Source organism: Panthera leo, chromosome B2 (genome assembly GCF_018350215.1).
Source record: "Panthera leo isolate Ple1 chromosome B2, P.leo_Ple1_pat1.1, whole genome shotgun sequence".
Classification (NCBI taxonomy): Eukaryota; Metazoa; Chordata; class Mammalia; order Carnivora; family Felidae; genus Panthera; species Panthera leo.
Window position 1 is genome coordinate 35,167,211 of NC_056683.1, and position 20,286 is coordinate 35,187,496.

General features: G+C 45.0%; 1 protein-coding gene across 1 annotated transcript; it reads right to left on the reverse strand.

Moving 5' to 3' along the window:
• Positions 1-501: 501 nt before the first annotated feature.
• Positions 502-19,578, reverse strand: PPIL1 (peptidylprolyl isomerase like 1). Its single transcript, XM_042938591.1, has 4 exons — positions 19,296-19,578; positions 16,138-16,292; positions 1,553-1,621; positions 502-951 (listed from the first exon to the last, which is right to left on the reverse strand). Exons 1-4 carry the CDS (start codon positions 19,349-19,351, stop codon positions 731-733), a joined length of 501 nt encoding a protein of 166 aa, XP_042794525.1. The 5' UTR covers positions 19,352-19,578; the 3' UTR covers positions 502-730.
• Positions 19,579-20,286: the final 708 nt, after the last annotated feature.

Below are 20,286 nucleotides of genomic sequence, written 5' to 3' on the forward strand. Positions count from 1 at the left end.
TCCCTGGAAGAACAAATGTAGGAGACTGAAATAGGGTGTGCATGGAGTTAAGAAGGCTGATAGACACTACTTGGTTTTGAATTCTGTGGCTGTCAGCCACCGAAGACCGCGGTGTAGGCCAGAATATAAATCTCTGCAGGAAGAAGTTTGGTTAGGCACCACGAAATGACAGAGCCGGCTGCATTTTGTTCCAAGTGTATCAGAACAGACACAACCAAGGAGGGGCTCATTGGCAATAGGCAGTTCCCTGTGAATGACTACTTATGAGCATTTCTGTGAATGCTCTGTCAACAGAGGCACCAGGGGAAGAGAAAAGAAGCATCCTATTAAAATCTACTTCTGGGGTGCCTGGGTGGCTCAGTGGTTGAGCGTCCAGATCTTGATTTTGGCTCAGGTCACAATCCCAGGTTCATTGTATCGAGCCCTACGTTGGGCTCTGCGCTGAGTGTGGACCTTGCCTGGGATTCTCTCTCTCTCCCTCCCTCTGCCCCTCTCCCGCACTTGTGAGCGTGCTCTCTCTCTCTCTAAAATAAAATTTAGAAAAATTATTTAAATAAAAGAAAATAAAAATATACTTCCATCTCTAACTCACCCAAGACCCTAGGTCTCCTTAGCTCTGTGATTTGCAAGGCCAAAATGAAGTTTAAGTATGTGTCATTCTAGGTCATCTGGAAGCTGGTTCACCGAGGCCATCTCAGAGGACCTGAGTGTGCCCAAGAAAGCAGCAAGCCTACCCAGAAGGGTATGCCTTAATGATCTTCACATCATCCACAGGGCGGTCCTGGGAGTTCGTTTCCACCATTCCTACTCGATTCACCATTCCTATACCCTGGCACACACGGCCGAAAATGGTGTGTTTGCCATCAAGCCACTGGGTAGGGGCTAGGGTCACAAAAAATTGGCTGCCGTTGGTGTCTGGCCCCGCATTGGCCATTGCGAGAATTCCGGCCCCTGGTGGGAAAAAGGAGGAAAGAGTATGAATAACCCCCAAAGCTCCAGCCTGGAGCGTGTTACACCATCCCAGACTTTGTTCTGGCCTCTGTCCTCAACCACGTGACCCAAACAATCTTGCCCTCAGGGCAGGCTCTCCGCCTTTGCACCAAAGGCCATCACTGCACTACCCCAACAACCTCATCTTCCTGGTCTTCGCCTACTCCCCAGCTTCTCTATCCATGATGATCCCCACCAACTGCTGGGCCATGTTCCTGATTCCCCTCCAAATCCCAGCAAGGTCTCCTCCTTCTCTGAGGAAAGCAGACTTTAGTTATAGTGCAGAACTACAGACACATAGTATATAAATATAACTCCCAGTTTATGACCGCAACATTCAACAATTAGAGGCTAGAACACTCAGGCCAGCACTGTGAATTGCTCAGGACCCTGAGAGAGGCGTCATCTTCTCTAATCCACCACGGCTCTTTGTGGCGCCATAGCTGGGCAGCGGCATGGCACCACGCCACGGTGTCAGGCATGCGCCCTGGATCACAGCCAAGGGCAAGCTTTTAAAGTCCTCTCCCTCTTCCTACCCAGTCCGGCCAGATTCTTTACTTACCCGTGAATTTCAAGTCTGGATGAAGTTCATCTTCAAACTGCTTGCCGTAGATAGATGCACCACCTCGACCTGCCAGATTAGAAGACAAGAAGCCAGTCAGCTAGTCCCACGCTCTACCTCACGGCAAGAATTATGGTTCAGGGTCAAAAGATTCTTCGGAGTATACAAAAGGAAAGAGCAGTGAGCACACCTGGCCCCTGCTAAGTATACTGCAACTACGTAGCCCAGCAGCAGGATCAAGCACAGACATAGCACATTCGGATCACTGGTTTCATTCAGGTAAGAGGTTTCTTTTCAAAATAACACCAAGAGTGTTTTTTCCTGGTTATTAAAGTAATACGTGTTCACTGTCAAATATGCAGAAAGCATAGAACATTATCAATAGGACATTAAAGTCCCCTATAACCTAACTATCTACAGTTTAACTACCATTTATAATTTGATGGATTAAGAGATTTCTTAATTTTTAACTTTTTTATGAGTATTTTAGACAGGAGCGCCCCAAGCCTTAACCCGGTGCCCATCACAGACATTGCTGATCAACCAACATTCCTCCCTGCTGAGCTTCGACGGGCCTCTGTGGCCTACCAACTCAGAACTGTAGGCAGCCGTGTTTAATGGACCAGAGATGGCACAAGACTTAAAGAGCTACTCGCCGTCCTGAACCTAGATGAAGGAAAGTAACATTCATTTAAGTCAAAGATCTCCAGCTTAAGGAAAACAGAGTGGAAAGTGGCAATGTGGCAGAAAGGAATATCACAGCAGGCAGAGTCCGTGGAGAGGAGAGGTCGTGCATCACTAAGGAGATTATGAAGAGACGTGAGATTAGGAACGCTTTGCTAGCAACATCACCACCTTACGCCATTTATATTATGTCCACGAGAGTGTGGCGCTGGCACCCAGGTTCTGTTCTTAGAGCAAAATGATACAATAAATATGGTGTTCCCAAAGGAAAAAAAAATGTCCTAATAGGAGGCAACTCGCCTAATCAACTATTTAGCAAAAAAATATGACTTGCTGAATTACTCTGGTTTCTCCAAGTTGACCAACGAAGACAAAACAGCCTGGAACAAAGTGAACATTGGGTTCATCAGCTTACTCTGCTTGCCTGGCAGCCAGAAAACAGCCCAGACACAGGGAGCTCACCTCCTCTTACAGCCTGCGATGAAAGTAGGATGTTAACGCACCATGTTCCTCCCAGGCCCCAGGGGCCAGCTAAGGTGTTTCCATGGTGAAAATCCCTTGCAGTACTTAGAATGTTCCACCACAGACAGCCTGCCATAGCCCCCGGTGCTGGAAGAAAACACTTCTCACGCAAAGAAGAATGGGAGTGAATCCTAACAGACTCAGGGAAACCTCCCACTCGGCCCAGGCTACCTATGCTTCTGGGAAAGTACCCAAATACCAAACTTTATAAAAATGTGTTCCAAAAATTCCAACCTGTCAGTTTACTTCTCAAGAGCAATCATGTAACCAATATATTATCTCAGACTACAGAGTCAAGGTTCCTACCTGAGGCTGGGGGCAGAGGGGGTGGTTAGTGCTAGGGCTGACTATGAAAGAGAGGGCCATGGGCGCAAACTGTGGTCAAGCCCTAAATCCAGGGCTTGAGTGAGCAAACGGAGGGCGAAGTTCAGTAGCGGGCTGTTCGTCGCAGGCTGGGCCTTGGAAGTGGGATCCCTGCAAGCCGGGGGCTTCCAGGATGAAACCTCAGGGCCCCTGCCCTCTAGGAACCGAAAGCCATCACATAAATGGCACTAAGAACAAGAGGGTTAAGGGATGGGCCAGTCAAGAGTCACACATGAAGCCCGGGGGGTTAAGTCATTAGAAGGAGAGGAGAGGAAAGAGCACGGGGGCCCCTCTGTACTCACCAGGCATAGTCTGACCAGTTGCAACTAGTGTGGGGCTCCACAGCAGCATTTACACACAATATGTTATCTTTTCATAATCTAATTCAACCCAGTAGGGTTTGCAACAAAATGTCAGAAAGACAAAGAATTCCAATCAAAACATTCCTTTGGGCATGTGGAATAGGGGAGAGACGGTAGGGGGACAGCCACGATTAAAGAGTTTTCCAGTGCAGAGCAGGGTACCCAGATGCCAACGATCACTTATAAAGCTGACAATCTGGAAGCTTTGCAGTCAAAACTTTGCTGTGTGCCGAGTCTAGAACAGATACAATGGCGACAGGCACTGATCTGTTTTGTAAACTCTGTATTCTGGACGCTCTTTTACTCTTCTGTCCCTTCTCTTCAACATTTATTCAAGGTATTTAATATCTCAGATGTACAAAAGAGACAAGGAATAATGAGACAAACTGCACCCTCGCTCAGGAAGTGTGGTCAATCCAGTCAAAGACACCATGCACACACACTCCCTGCCCTCTGCACCCACCTCCCCGCCAGCTAACAACTACTTCAAAGAATCACGTTTTCCTCTCAGGTAGCCATTATGCTGGCCAGGAGTCTGTCCCTTCCGTGCTTTCTCCTTTTTACTACCTAAGTATGCACCCTAAAAAAATGCATTGCTGCTGTGCATATTTTTCGGTTTATATAAAGGGTATTATACTCTATGTATTCTTCTGCAATTAGCTTTTCTTTGTTCGCCATATTTATCCATTTTGTTCCATGCGGCTCTCTGTAGTATTCGTTCCAACTGTGCGATTGTAACACCAATCTTACCTTTCCTCATGTCGATGGGTGTCTGGGATCCTTCTCCTGTTTCTGCTGTTGTGAACCATGCTGCAGTAATCATTCTTACGCCTCTCTCAGACAAGTGCGGGAGCTCTTAGGGACAACACCTCATGGGCAGGCAGGGTCACGGTTTGAGTATTTCCCCATTACCAGATTTCTTCCAACAGCTTGCCAGAAGTGGCCCCAATGTGCACTCCCACCCACAGTGCTCACTCTTACTGCTCTAGGTGCTTTAGCCAGACTTTCTAACATTCCTCAGTCTGAGAGGTGTCTGATCTCTTGGGCTTTAATCTGCATTTCCTTGAAGGTGTGCATAACGCCACGTTTACTGGCTATTTAGCTTTCCTCCTCTGTGAACAGCCACTTGTCTACTAAGTGGTTTGACATTCATATATATAAAAATATGTATATAATTCATATACATAATATATATAATTCATATATATATATGATTTGTGTATTATTAGGATTAATATTTTGGATACTAATCCTTGGTCAGTTAATGCTTTTGCAAATACTTTCTTCCGGTGGACGAAATTTTATCACTCTTTTAATGGGGTCTTCTGCTGCACAGAATTTTTCGCAGTTGAAATCCCTCAATCTTTTTCTTTATGATCTTCTGCTTTAAAAAAATATTTCCTTCTCCCCAAGACCCCTCCGATGTCTCTTCTTGCTCACTGCCTGGCAGAAAACTCCCACGATGAACTGGAGCGGCATCTAAGACACGGTGGTTTCAAAGACGACCATACTTGGTGCTACTTACCCCATCGCTCCCATGCCACAGCCCCTTTTGGGACCAGTCCCAAAGCAGTACAGGTGAGCCAGGGACCCATGAAGAGGCCTACGTGAAAGCTCTGCCTGGGGCACCTGACTCCAGAAGGCGACTGACCAAACCCATCAAAACCTCTTTTCTGGCAAGAGAGCATCTAACAGCAGGTTAGCTGTTCTCTGAGCATTTCTAACTCTTTCTCTAACCCCTTCTCCATGGCCTACTTCAACCTCAGGGACAGGAGAAGCAGGTACTGACCAGTGCCTTTTGCAGCTAGGGGTAGTCAGATGATCTGGTTCGGACTTACTGATACAAACAGAAGCCTGCTGAGTAGAGTTTCTGGGAAAGCTAGAACTTTCCTAATAAAAAGGGAGAAAAACATGCTCCTTTGTCTTTCACCCATAGCTCTTTCCCCATCTCCCTTTTTTGAAAGCAGAGGTGATGTCAGGAGCAGCAGCAGCCATATTGCAGCCATAAGACAAGTCTGAGATCCAAGGCCAACACACTAACAATGATGGAATGGAACGATATAGTAAGGTTGGGTCCCTGACAACTCTGTTGGGCAGCTGAACCAAGGCCGACAACTGCTTACCTTCAGACATTTTCTTATGCGAGAAAAACAAAAGCTCTCTTTGTTTAAGCCGGTGCAGTTTTCTGTTATGTGCAGCCAAAAGCATTCCAAATTGATACAATCGCTGTTAGTAACAGAGTCTTTGGAAGAGGGAACTAACAGGTGGAGCTGCTGCTGTTGGATTACCAGGGCAAATGCCAGATACCAGATCTAACGTGGGAAACAATGCTACATCTCTCCAAGAAGCTTTGAGGGTCTTAGGAGTCCTGTCTTCCTCACTTGCCTCTGGGGCCAGAGAGATCCAGATTTCCATTCCAACTCCACCACCAACTGGCCGTGTAGCCTTAAGGAAGATATTTACCCTCTCAAAGCCTCAGTTTCCTTGTCTGAAAAATGGAATAGTAGAAGTACTTCTGTCGTACTTCTGTCTCGTAAGACTGTTACAGGAACTAAGTAAGATCGTGCACAGAAACCACGCAGTGTAAAGCATGGAGCAAACACTGTATTATCAGCGATGATGAGCTATCTTTTTTTTTTTTTTTTTAATGTTTTTATTTATTTTGAGACACAGAGACAGAGCACGAGCAGGGGAGGGGCAGAGAGAGAGGGAGACATAGAATCCGAAGCAGGCTCCAGACTCTGAGCTGTCAGCACAGAGCCTGATGCGGGGTTCGAACTCACAGACTGTGAGATCATGACCGGAGCCGAAGTTGGACGCTTAACTGACTGAGCCACCCAGGCGCCCCTGAGCTATCTTTAACGGAGACAACCTGGGCATTTTCCTGTGAGAGGCAACTGTAGGTAGTGATTAATACTTCACCTTAGGAGTCAGACTGCATGGGTTTTTGCAGTTCCTCAATCGGCAAACCTCCACCACTCCCTCACTGCTCCTTGCTCTGAGTGTAACTCTGCTTATTTCAATGACAAAAAAGGCAGAGAACTTTCACGTGCTCTCACCACCAAATCCACTCCCCTTCCCACATCTCCACCCATTTCCCTTCCTTCTTCCCTCATTAATAAACCGTTCTTGTGACTATCCCACCACCATGTACCTAATCGAGCCCATTCACCGTTATGGAACTTTGCAACTACAATTCCTCCCTCTGCTGTACCATTTTTTTCTTTCTAGTAGACCAGGCCTATCAGCAAAAAAAAAAAAAAAAAAAAAGAAAAGAAAAGAAAAAAAGGAAAAAAAAGGTCTTAAAAATTAAACATAACGCTCCAAGTATCCCTATTCCTCTGCGCCCCTTCACAGAAAAACTCCTCAAAAAAGCTGGCAACACTTGGTGTCTTGGCTTCCTCTCCTGCCTCTAAATGCGCTCCAATCAGACTTTTGCCCTGACCGCTCCATTACAATGGCTCTTCCCAAGGTCATCAGTGACCATCACGTCATTAAATCCAATGGCCAATCCTCAGGCCTCACCTTGCTTGCTCTGTGAGCAGCATCTGACAGTTGATGTCACCCTTCTAAAAATCCCACCTTACTGGTGGTGGCTCCTCCCCTTCCTCTACTGGCTCCTTCTCCTCTGCCCCCTGTCCTTTTATACGTTAGACCTGCACTGATGTGTGAAGACCTCCCCTTCCAACCACTGCTCTCTTGCCCCTTTAACTTTCACAGGCGTTACTCCAATCAAGCTCTTGAATGTCTAACTCTGTCTTAGCATCTGCTTCCCAGAGGATCAGAACCGACAGAACCACTATCACCCTAGGCCAAATACAAAAAACTCTAGCTTTGATAAACGTCACAAGCTTCCAATTGGTCTCCTTGCTTCTAGCCTTGTCTCCTCTTTTCCAAGCCAGCTGGGTCTCCACATGGAAGTCAGGGGGACCCTTTTAAAACAAGCCTCATCATGGCAGTCCTCTGCCCCAAATCCTCTGGTGACATTTCATCACGCTTAGGACAAAATCCAAAGTCTTCACCACTTATGAGACTCCATGACCTGGTGTCCTGCTACCTTCCAAAGTCATCTTCTGTCACTCTTCCCCCCACTCACCTGCTCTAGCCACTTGCTCTGTGCTATTTCTTGCCAAGCATCCTCTGGTCTAAGGCCTCTGATCGCTATTCCCTCTGTGGTGTCCTTGCCCCTGACAGTCTCAGGCTCACTATTTCACTTCATTCAGAGCTCTGCTCAAATGGACCTTACCAATGAGGTCTTCCCTAATCCCGCTATCCAAAATAACACCTCCGTGACTCCTGTGGTACTCAACTGAGGGTGAATTTGTCCGTTAGGGACATCAGACAATGTGTAGAGACATTTTTGGTTGTCACACTGAAGGGTCTACTAGCTTCTAGCAGGGAGAGGTCAGAGATGCAGCTGAAGAGCCTACAATGCACAGACAGTCCTCTAAGCAAAGAATTATCCAGCCCCAAATGTCAACAGTGCCAAGGCTGAGAATTCCTGCCCTCCCCCCTTACTACAGCATTTTCTGCACATCATTTGTCATGATGGTGATAGTGTATTATGTACTTAGTTGTTCACTGTCTCTCCCACTAGAATGAGAACTTCACCAGGGCTTCCTTAATTTAGTATTGTATCCCCAGCTCGTAGAACATGCCTGGAATATGGCAGGAGGTCCAAAAGATGTTTGTTAAGTAAGTTAACAATCAAAATAAAGAATAACATTTTTTAAAGCTCCTATTTTGGGTCAAGACTGTACTCATCATTTTACAAACATCGGCTCATTTACGACTCACAACAACTCCATGAGGTGAACACAACCACACTCTGCATGTATAGATAAGACGACTCAACGAGCTTACACAACTCGTCTACATTTAGTAAGTTCAAGTGAAGCCAAGATTCAACCCCAAGCCCACCAGGCTCTACGACCCTGTTCACCCCACACTCCATGACCTTGCCATCTACCATGGCTGAATTAAATTTCCTCACTTATTTTTCTTATCCCAGACTCAAGAGTCCCAAAATAGTTCCAGAATAATATTAGATCAAATCTGAACTCCTGTCTGGGAGTCTCCGTGAACTGGTCTGATCTTATCCACCATGCTATCTCTAACTACTCTGTGCACTCTGTCCCTAACAGCTCCTTAACTGTCCCCTAAACATGCAGTTCAAGGACCTCAGAGATCACATTGTACATATTTGTCCTGGACATGGAGAGGTGGCCGGTCCAGCATGTGAGACACAACATCTGGGGTGCTGCGCTCTCCTTCACACTCAACACATCTCTGTCACTTGTGCCTCTACTCTACTCATTCTTCTTCCTAAATCTAGAATGCCTTTCCCTGTCCTCCTAAGAGTTAAAAGTCTACATTTCTTTCAAGGCCCACCTCACAATATGCCTCCATCCATGCTAATTCCACTCCACTGTACTTTTCTCTTATTATGAATTATTCCAACCTATGTCATATATATAACCCAGAGTGTACCACCATAAATTTGCATATTATATTACCTTATAGATGTTTCTTTTCTTTTCTTTTCCTTTTTAAGATTGAGAGAGAGAGAATGAGAGCAGATGGAAGGGCAGAGGGAGAGAGAGAATCCTAAGCAGGTTCCATGCTCAACGCAGAGCCCAACACAAGGCTTTATCCCACGACCCTGGAATCGCGACCTGAGCCAAAATCAAGTCAGACACTTAACCGACGGAGCCGCCCAGGCACGCCTCTATTGTTGTTTGTTGTAAGAACCATCTTGTCTTCCTGGCAGAGGAGGGAGAGCTGTAAGTAAAAGAAAATGCCTCGGCTTCCACTGCTTAAGTCTCTTCACAGGACTTGGAACAGCACAGGATACCCAGCAGACTCTGAGCAGATATTCACCAAATGAATACAATTAACAATGAGCTGGCCGTTCCACAGTTAAATTTCAGGTGTTCCTGGGGCTACCAAGAGGAGACAAGGAGTCAGAGGGAGGGCAATGTGCAGCGTAATCAGCATGCAATTAATCACCACGATCACGCCAGCTGGTGAGCACGCGAGGCTAACTGCAGAGCGTGAAGAGCGAGAGGAAGAGCCTGACAGGATGCCACGTCTTACAGGGAGGAGAGGAAGGGAAGAAGTTAGTAGAAGCAGATAAAAAAGACAGCTAAGGAAAAAGCCGGCATAGTTATTACAACAAGAGAAATTTTAAAGAGGAAAAATAGTTTAAAATGATGCCAGTGGGGTGCCGGGGTGGCTCAGTGGGTTAAACGTCCGACTCTTGAGTCCAGCTCAGGCCATGATCTCACCGATCGTGGGTTCGAGCCCTGCATCGGACTCTGCACTGACGATGCAGAGCTTGCTTGGGATTCTCTCTCTCCCTCTCTCCCTGCCCCTCCCCAACTTATGCTCTCTCTCTCAAAATAAATGAATAAAACTTAATAAATAAATAAACGCAGCAGGAATTCAAAGGTATCTGAATTGAGAAAACACCTGGCAAAGGTGCTTAAGAAAGACTGTGGAAAGGATAGTTAGTTCCAGAGTAGCCAGACCAAGGGACAGGGAGGGACAGAAATAGTACATCGACTTGCTGAAGAGCCCAGGATGCGTCATGCTGTTCACCTGAGATATTTAGCAAAAAACATGTCGCCTAATCAGCTAGCAGTTCATATTAGTGACCCAGGAGGGCCTCACCTTGTTTGCCTTCTACCACAGACCTACCAGCTCAATCATTCATTACACTTGAGGCTGGAGGCAATTACTTGGAAATCTTTTGAGTGATTCCATTTCATTAAAATTGCATCATGGAAATGTGACATTATGAAGGATTGCAGAGCAATTACAGAAATATAGGGAAGCTCTGACATGAACAACTCACATCTGAGTCACTTCCAATTCTTGTACATTTATCATGGACTCTCTCAGTTCACTGGCGTTATGAATTAAAATTTTATCTCGTAACGAGAGAGAGGAAGAAGACAGGAAAGTACAGCAAAGTGCTGACAGGACACTTTCAGATAAAGAAAGAGGATGAGGCAGGCTTAGACTCCCTCCATACCTGATGAAACAGACAAAAAAAATTCCACTTTTTTTCAAGCCCCAAATTCACCAGCATCAACCAAAGAAAAAGGAAAGAAACTTAGTACAAAAATGCTGAGAAGAGTAAGCCAAGGAAAGAGAGATTCTTCTGCCTGCACTCCCTAAAAGTAGTAAGCAGGAAAGAGAGTGTGGAACCCAGAGAATTCTTACAAATAGCCTCCAATTTTGAGAAGCCAACAGAAGAAGTGGGTGAGCAACCCTGAAAAAACTGAAGAGAAGTCCCTGAAGACAGAAGCCTGTGCATACCACAGGGGCTCAGCAGCGGCATGGCAGGCCACCAGCCACGGCCGCCTTGGGGGAGCGGGGGGGCACCGGGCCATGCTGGGGTTCAGGACAAGCTACCCCAAAATATGGCACTTGGGCACACTGAATATTTCAAATTGAAGGAATCTGAGAGACATCAGGTACAAGAAGGACACTGTGACGTTCCCTTGGAGTAGGTCCTAAGACCCTCATGTGAAAGGTGCCCTCACTATACCTGGGGAAAAGAACATCCCATTTCTAAGACAGAAGGACCCCAAGAGGAAGCTGAACGAACAAGCCTTGATGTTTACTACATTCAGTTCAGACCCCTTTCGTCCTAGCATGTTTTCTCACAAGTTTCCACTCTAGCACAGAACACTCAAACAATGAAACCACCCTAGCACAACACTGTCAAACCTAGCACAAAAACACTCAAGTATAACCATTTCTTCAGGTCATTTTTTTTTTTTTTTTTTTTTTTTTTTAGAGAAAGTGAGAGCAAGCACAAGCAGGGGAGAGGGGCAAAGGGAGGGAGGGAGGTGGAGAAGGAGGGAGAGAATCTTTTTTTTTTTTTTTTTACATTTATTTATTTTTGAGAGATAGAGAGCATGAACAGGGGAAAGGCAGAGAGAGAGGGAGACACAGAATCTGAAGCAGGCTCCAGGAGCTGAGCTGTCAGCACATAGCCCAATGCAGGGTTCGAACCCATGAACTGTGAGATCACGACCTGAGCCGAAGTCGGAAGCTTAACTGACTGAGCCACTCAGGCTCCCCAGGAGAGAGAGAATCTTAAGCAGGCTCCATGTTCAGCATGGAACCCAATGTAGGGCTCAATCCCATGACCCTGAGGTCATGACCTGAGCCGAAATAATCAAGCCAAACACTCAACCAACTGAGCCCATGGGTCTTCAATTCTTTATCAAGGCTCCGGTGTCATCAAAACTTAGAACAAACAAATCTGTATGCTTTTCTATCAATCTCTCCTGTTATGGAGACCCAGCTATGAATGAAAAAGGGCAGGAGGATCCTTCTCCTCCACTACAGCTGTTCTCAGGGGACTACCCAGAGTCCAGGGTTGGGGGAGAGGTCTCCAGGGAGAGGGCTTTACTAGAGGCTGGGGAAACAGAACAGAGGCTGGCCCTCACGTAAGGTGCTCACTCAGCATTAGCTCTCCCACTACCTCATCAGGCCAGAACAGAATGGAGAGAAAGCAACCTAGCATCTGGAATGGGAAGGACAATGACAAAGAGGATCCACTTGTACTGTATCTAAACAAATAAAAAGTACAAACAGCATCAGTGCCGACATATATTAAGCATAGATAAGATGAAAAGAAGTGGCACAGAAACTATGCAAACGTATTACAACAAATGGAAGGAGAGAAAGAAAGGAAGGGTTGTAAGAGAAAAAACACCTCATGGGGCGCCTGGGTGGCTCAGTCGGTTGGGCGTCAGACTTCGGCTCAGGTCATGATCTCACAGTTTGTGAGTTCGAGCCCTGTGTCGGGCTCTATACTGACAGCTCAAAGCCTGGAGTCTGCTTCAGATTCTGTGTCTCCCTCTCTCTGCCTCTCCCCCATTCACACGCTGTCTCTCTCTCTCAAAAATTAAATAAACACTTAAAAAAAAAAATTTAAAAAAAAAGAGAGAGAAAAAACACCTCAGGAACTCAGTCTGGGAGAAAACATAGTCCAAGGGCTTCTCTGCAGCTGTCTCAAGCTACAGATGCTTCAATAGAAATAAGAATCCAATAAAACAAAAGCTCAAAGACAAGATAATAAATCAACAAAGTAAGTGAAATGACTGCAGAGCTATGGAAACAGATTGAGAGCCCAATAACACCAATACAGTGCTAATAAATCAATCAGAGCAGTAAAGGACAGAACAGACATGACCACAAGTTGAATAAGGCACAGAGTAAAGGTCTAAGATTATCTCAGTGGATGCAAGACAAAACAGAAAGACATCATCTCACACACTCAAAAGAAATCTAATAGGGGCGCCTGGGTGGCTCAATCGGTTAAGGATCTGACTCTTGATTTCGGCTCAGGTCATAATCTCACAGTCAGTCATGGGATTGAGCCTCGCTTCTGGCTCCGCACTAAGTGTGGAGCCTGCTTGGGATTCTCTCTCTCCCTCTCTCTGCCCCTCCCCTGCACGCATGCTCCCATGTGCTCACGCTCTCGCTCTCTCAAAATAAATAGGGGAGCCTGGGTGGCCTATTCAGTTGAGCATCTGACTTCAGCTCAGGTCCTGATCTCACAGTTCATGAGTTTGAGCCCCACACTGGGCTCACTGCTGTCAGCGCAGAGGCTGCTTTGGATCCTCTGTCCCCCTCCCTATCTCCCCCTCTCAAAACTGAATAAACATTAAAAAAAAAAAAGATTCTTAATAACTAAATAAACATATAAAAATTTAAAAATAAAAGTAATGTAACATATGTGAAAAGCAAAGGTCATAGAACAAAGAATAACTAGTTTCCGGAACTAGGAAATCAGAGCAAGTGACAGAGAAAATATTCACAAATACAAATCAAAACACTTCTCCAGAGCTGAAGGAAGGAGTAAATCTGGCCTCCATATTCTCCAAAGCCATGTTTACAACCAGAAGTCAACAGAACAGACCTGTCTAAAAAAATCTGAGGGAATGAGCGTGGCCCAAGAACACAATACCCAGTCACGGTCTTTTTCAAATTCTAACATGATGGAGTTTAAAAAAATTTAACACCCTCCAGCGCCTGCAATACAAACCACTCAGCAGGAAATTCTGTCCTCCAGCCCTTGTGAACAGAAAAGCCTACTGGTAAACACTGAACCCTCTGAAATGTAGAACCCATACTGTAGCTGAGGGAATCAGGCACAGAATGGAAAATGTGCCCTGATGAAAAATAAAACTAATGACGAAAATTGAGAGCAAGGGAGGGAGGAGTGTAGGTGTGAGGTAACAGAAGAGATATAGATGTGTATATATCTCTGTCCCCAGTTCCAGGCACAGAGCTCCTAAAACTCTTATAATTTCCTACATGATAAAAATACTAGGGGCAGCTCTTGTTCTAACATTTGGTCTTTGACCTGTCCTTGAAATTGGGCTTTTAAAACCCTTTGAAATTGCTAAGTGATAAGAGCATTAGGAGCATCTTTTGTTCTAATGAGGCAGGTGGACTCCTGGATGGCAACTGGTCCCCAGAAAGACCAAGCCATGACTAGAAGCATGGAATTTTCAGCCTCCCATCCCCCTACCCCTGCTTCTTCAGAGAAGGGAGAGGGGCTGAAGCGGAGATAACGATTGGTCATGTCTACATGAAGAAGCCTCCATAAAATCCCAATACTATAGGGTTCAGAGAGATTCCAGGTGGGCAAACACATCCCTGGATGGTGACGTACCCTAATTCCACAGGAACAGAAGCTCCTGCCCTGGGGACCCTCCCAGACCTCACCCTGTCCATCTCTTCATCTGGCTGTTCATCTGTATCCTTCATCATGTCCTTTAATAAACTGGTAAACGTCTCCATGAGTTCTGTGAGCTGCTCTGGCAAATTAAGGGACCCCAAGGAGGGGGTTATTGGAACCTAGGCTTGTGACTAAAGGGGGGCCAGGGGAAGAGGGGCAATCTTGTGGGGACTGGGCCTTAACTTGTGGGAACTGAGTTAATCTAAGACACTCACTTGGTGTCATAGAATTGCTTGTCGGGCGAGGGGGTGGGGGGTGATAAACCTAAATACATTTGTGTCAGAAGTGAAGTGATCTGTGTTAGCAGTAAGGGAGACATGCAGGAGAAAAACACAGGAGGAAAGAACTAGGTTTTTCCCATCACAGAATGCAGGCAAAACTGAGTTTTTTTCTAAACAACAGGAATGGGTAAAAATTTAAGTACTGACTGCCTCACCTTTCATAACAGGAAATCAATTTTTGTTAAATATATACAAAATTAAATGTTTTTTTTTTGTTTTGAAAACAATAACATGCATGACATAGTCTATTGTCTTGAAATCATCTCTATTTAGCTAGTGATCCATCCATTCATCCATCCTTTTAACTAGGTATCTGAAAAGAAAGATTTCTAGAATAATGTCCACCAACAGTTAACATCAATTGTTTCTGAGAAGTGGATATTGTGGGAATAATTAATAGTGGCTAGAAATCTTTAGGAAGGGGGCAACTGGCTGGTTCTGTCAGTTAAGCATCTGACTCTTGGTTTCAGTTCAAGTCTTGATCTCATGGTTTGTGAGTTCAAGCCCCACATCAGGCTCTGCATTAACAGTGGGGAACCTGCCTGGGATTCTCTCTCCATCTCTCTCTGCCTCTCCTGTGCTCTCTCACCTGTGCTCTCTCAAAATAAATAAATAAACTTAAAAAAAGAAAAAAAGAAATCTTTAAGAAGTATATGTATAAATGATCTTCGTGTTCTTTTGTCTAGTTTCCTATATCTTCTGTATTTTTAAATGTGTCCACATACATTAAAAACATTGAATACCTCTGGTTATAAAGGATAAATAGAGAACAACTGAAAATGACAAAGAATAACAAGATTAAGAAAAGACTGGCACAAAGATTATCAAACTTATTTAAAGGCAAAAAAAGCAGGAGCAGAAATTAGCAGAGAGAAAATGCAGACTGAGAAGCAAGGGGCCTTGAAACTCACATTAGCATGCACCAATTTCACTAATAAATCCCATCTAAATGACAGTAACTCCCAAATTCATACCTCCATCCCAGATCTCTCCATGAACTCCATACTCCTATCCCTTCACTTATTCAATACCTCTAAATGAAGACCTGACAACTATTTCAAATGTAATGTCTAAAACCAAAACCAAATTCTTGATTTTTCCCTCCACACATGCTCCTCTCTCAGCCTGCCCTATTTCACTGAATTCAACTAATGTTGGCTTGGGGCGCCTGGGTGGCTCAGTCAGTTGAGTGTCCGACTCTTGATTTCAGCTCAGGTCATGATCCCTGAGGGTCACAGGATCCCCAGGGTCGTGGGATCGAGTCCCACATTGGGCTCCACACTGAGCATGGAGCCTACTTAAGAATCTCTCTCGGTCACCTGGTTGGCTCAGTTGAGCATCCACCTTTAGCTCAGGTCATGATCGCACGGTTTGTGAGTTCAAGCCCTGCATCGGGCTCTGTGCTGACAGTTAGGGGCCTGGAGCTTGCTTTGGATTATGTATCTCTCTGTCTCTGAGCCTCCCCTGCTCACACTCTGTCTCTTTCTCTCTCTCAAAAATAAATAAACATTAAAAAAAAAAAAAAAAAGATTCTCTCCCTCTGCCCCTCTCCCCTGCTTGCTCTAAAATTAAAAAAACAAACAACTAACGTCGGCTTAACTATACCTGTCCCCGTTGGGTCACCTCCCTGGATCATGAAGTCTTTGATGATTCTGTGGAATTTGGTGCCATTGTAGTAACCTCGACGTGCCAACTCTGCAAAATTCTTACAGGTCTTTGGAGCATGCTTCCAGTACAACTCCAGCACAATGATTCCCATGCTGCAGGGGGGGGTAGGACAGTAGAGTTCTAGTCAAGAACAAGGTCACAGCAAACAGGAATATTATGGGACTGATCCAGGACTCTTTATTTTCAAACTTATGTAAGTCATGAAATTGTAATAAACATCAGATCTCATGCTCAGCAAAGGAAAACATCACAATGTAAATAATATAAACACAGGTATCTTCTTTGAGTAAAACACATAGGAACTTCTGGTACTTCTTGTAAACAAAGTAACTGTGGACAACTAAAAATTCAAACTAGCCTTATATATTAAAAAAAAAAAAAAAAGTCACTGATCATGGGAAACCAGTATAACCAACCCTCAATTTGGAAAAAAATTTCACTTAATACTTAATTTGTCATTTTTTAAAAAGAAGGTATTATTATATCAGGAATTTGTATTTATTTAAACATGCATAAGTTTCTGGGTAGGGGTAGAAACTTGACAAATGGGAAACAGGATGGTTTTTAATGAGTATTTTTTTTTAAACTTTTGTATTTTTGAACCATGTAAATATATTACCTATTCGTAAAAATTTTCATGGGAAAAAAAGGTACAGTTTGTGTGTATTTAAGAGAGGGTGCAACAAATGCAAAACCTGATTACTTCACATCTCTATACCTATCAAATGGGATGAGCCCTTCCCCTCTACCTCCCCCTGCCCCCCAAGTACTGCTCAGGAAAAAAGTAAAAGACTTAGGTGCCTTCCCCTCTCCTCTACTCCATCACTCACCTAGATCTTAAGCTCCAAGAATGTGAAAATTGAGGCAACTATGTATAGTTTGGATAGCCAGTGCCAAGCACAGCATAAGCACTCTATAAATATATATATGTGGTATATGCTAGAACATAGCTCTCTAAAAAAAGCCTTTCTACCAGCAATTCATCCCCTACTAACAATTCAGCAGGGATCGACACCTACTCTGTGTAAGGCATGGTTTTAGGCGGTTTTTTCCCTCATGGAGCTTATATTCTGGTGCATATTTTTTAAATACAGGGAATAACTTTTCGGAATGGCAACCAGGAAATACCTATACAGTTATGAAATCAACATACCTTTTGAGAGCAATTTCAACTTCTAAGTATTCTATAACAAAACTCACAAACGTGCTGCTAAAGGACATGGTATGTGGAAGGATATTCATGCCAGTATTTGTCATAACAAAAAACAAGAGGCAACTTAAGTGTCCTTCAAAGAAGTGACTAAAATACAAAATATCCACACTATGGGCAGCTGTGTTAGCAAGTGAAACAGAAGCAAATTACAGAAAAAAACATATACACAACATATATACAGTATGATCACATGATTTTGTTTTTAAGAAACAACATAAAAGAGACGGGCATCTGGCTCAGTCGGTTAAGCCTCTGACTCCTGATCTTGGCTCAGGTCATGATCTCAGTCTGTGAGTTCACGCCCCACGTCAGGCTCTACGCTGACAGCACAGAGCCTGCTTGGGATTCTGTCTCTCCCTCTCTCTGTCCCTCCCTCACTTGCTGTCTCCTTCTTTCAAAATAAGAAAACAACAACAAAAAGATAAAAGAAGCAACACAAAAGAGATGTTTAGATGTTCGCAGAGAAAGATGTGGAAGGCCATCCAACAAACTATTTACTGTTTTTACAGGAAGAGGTGGCTTTCACTTACTCTATATACTTTTACACTGCTTGGATTTAAATTTTGATTTATTTTGTAACTTAAAAAAACGTGAACAGGTGAATTCAGAAATTGCTTTCAAGTTGGGGCCTGAAGTAGGATTTTGGTGGTGGGGAAGATGACCAGGGAGCAAAAGCAGCATCTGAGAACCGTGCTCCGGGGGGAAACAGCACGAGCAAGAGCAGAAAATAGAAAAAAAGTAAGCTGGTCCTTGGCTACTGATGTGGGAATGGCAGAAGATGCAGCCAGAGAGGGAAGGCAAAGGCCAGATGAAAAAAATAATAATCTTGAATGTCAGGCTACCATGCTTTCATTTTACAGTGTTGTAGAAATAAGAAGTTACTTAGGTTATTTGTACTACCTTCTTAAGATCACTTTGGACTTTTTCCAAAGAGGCAGTGGAATGAATGGAGCTAAAGAACCTAGCATGTGAGGCAGCCGGACCAGGCTCCAAATGAGGTTTCCCGACTTACTTGCTGTATGAGTCTGGTCAAATCATTTCATCTGTAAATTCTGGCATTTCTCCTGCTAAAACTGGAGAGAAGGTGGAATAATACCCATGTGGGTATTAAGTGGATTAAACTATATGAGATGCTATATGTCAGGGGCATGGCACTCGCTAGTTAGTGCTCAGTTATAGCACTCTTTGATACTGGGGGAAATGTGTCTCTTCCTGTGCCTTTCTAATAGTTTAATGCAACTAAACTGCTTACAACATTAGTTACTATAACAGCTGTATAAACAAGCCCCACCTAGATGACCGCAACTCTGAAATTCAAAAGCGGTGTGTGTCTTAGGCACCTTTTTTTTTTTTAAATGTTTATTTATTTTTGAGAGAGAGTGCACACACGCACAAGTGGGGAGGGGCAGAAAGAGAGGGAGACACAGATTCTGAAGTAGGTTACAGGCTCTGCGCTGTCAGCACAGAGCCTGATGCGGGGCTCGAACGCAAGAACTGTGAGATCACGACCTGAGCCGAAGTCCGACACTCAACCGACTGAGCCACCCAGGCGCCCCATAGGCACCTCTAACCTGATTCCAGATCCAACGTCGCTGGCTTGTAACCTCAACACACGCTAGTTGAATGAATGAATGAACCACCGGGTGGGAGGAGGGCAACCAGGCCGCTGTCGCTGAGGTCTCAGGGAGACCCAGTGTGGAGCTCGGACGCGGGTGGTGGCGGTCCCCACTCAGCGCTCAAGCTGCCCTTACGGCCGCCGCTCTACGCTTCTCCACGTGGAGGCCGGCCTCCCGGGGGAGCGTACCCGGAACCCAGCCCCGCGGCAAAGCCGGGGGTCCGCGTCGCCACCGCCAGCCCAGCCCCGAGGCCCGACCCCTCTCACCTGGTCTCCAAGTACACATTGGGCGGCTGCCAGGAGTCTGGGGGGATCGCCGCCATAGCTCAGCGCGCGCAATTCAGCAGCACTTGCTACTTCCGGTGTCGATGCCTGGGGACCCGCCGCTGCTGCGCACACTTCCGGTCCTCGCCGTTCAACCCTTGCTATGGCAAGATTTGGGGAGTTGAGACAAAGAAGAAGGACCCCACTTCCAAGGCGGAGAAGCTGGTATGTGAAGCGAAAACAGAACGGCTGCAGAGACGGAGAAAAGCGCAAGCTCCATTGTAGGGGGTGGTCTCCAAGTGAAGCGTGAGACACCCTCCTGTAGCTCTGATTGGTTCGTTTAGGCGGGGAAGGCGGGAAGAACCAGAAAATCTGCACTCCGATTGGAGTTATGTCCTAATTTTCCATCGGAAGAAGTTTTAGTTCCACAAAGGGGCTGGGACTTGAAAGAGAGTAGAATGAAAGGGAATAGAAATGAGAGGTGCCAGTATCTGACCTTTGTAAGGCCCTGTACAATTTACATAGCACTTACATTTTATTATCTACTCCACAGAGCAATCCTGTAAAGTAGATATTATTGTTCCCATTTTTCAGATGTGAAAATCGAGACCCACCAGTTAAATGACTTGTTCATTTGTCTCTAGCCATACAGCAAACCTGAGCCTTAAGACTCCAAAAAGTAGAGCAAAGAGTCTGGGACAGAGAGAGGAAAAGGGTCAGGAAGAAAATGAGAAAGAAGGAAAGGGAGAGAGATGAGAATGAAGATCAAAGAGATGAGGGCTAACGCAAGGCTTAGAGTGACTGGCTGGGATATATGGGACAGAAGGTTGTTAGGGAGGTTTGTTCAGGGTCAAAGAGAAGCAAAGTAGAGGCCCTGCAAGGTTTGGAGGGAGGAGGAGAAAGAAATGGGGTAAGTAAATGTTGTAGATGCTTTGCACACTGGTTAATAATGATGGCTACGGGGCGCCTGGGTGACTCAGTTAAACGTCAGACT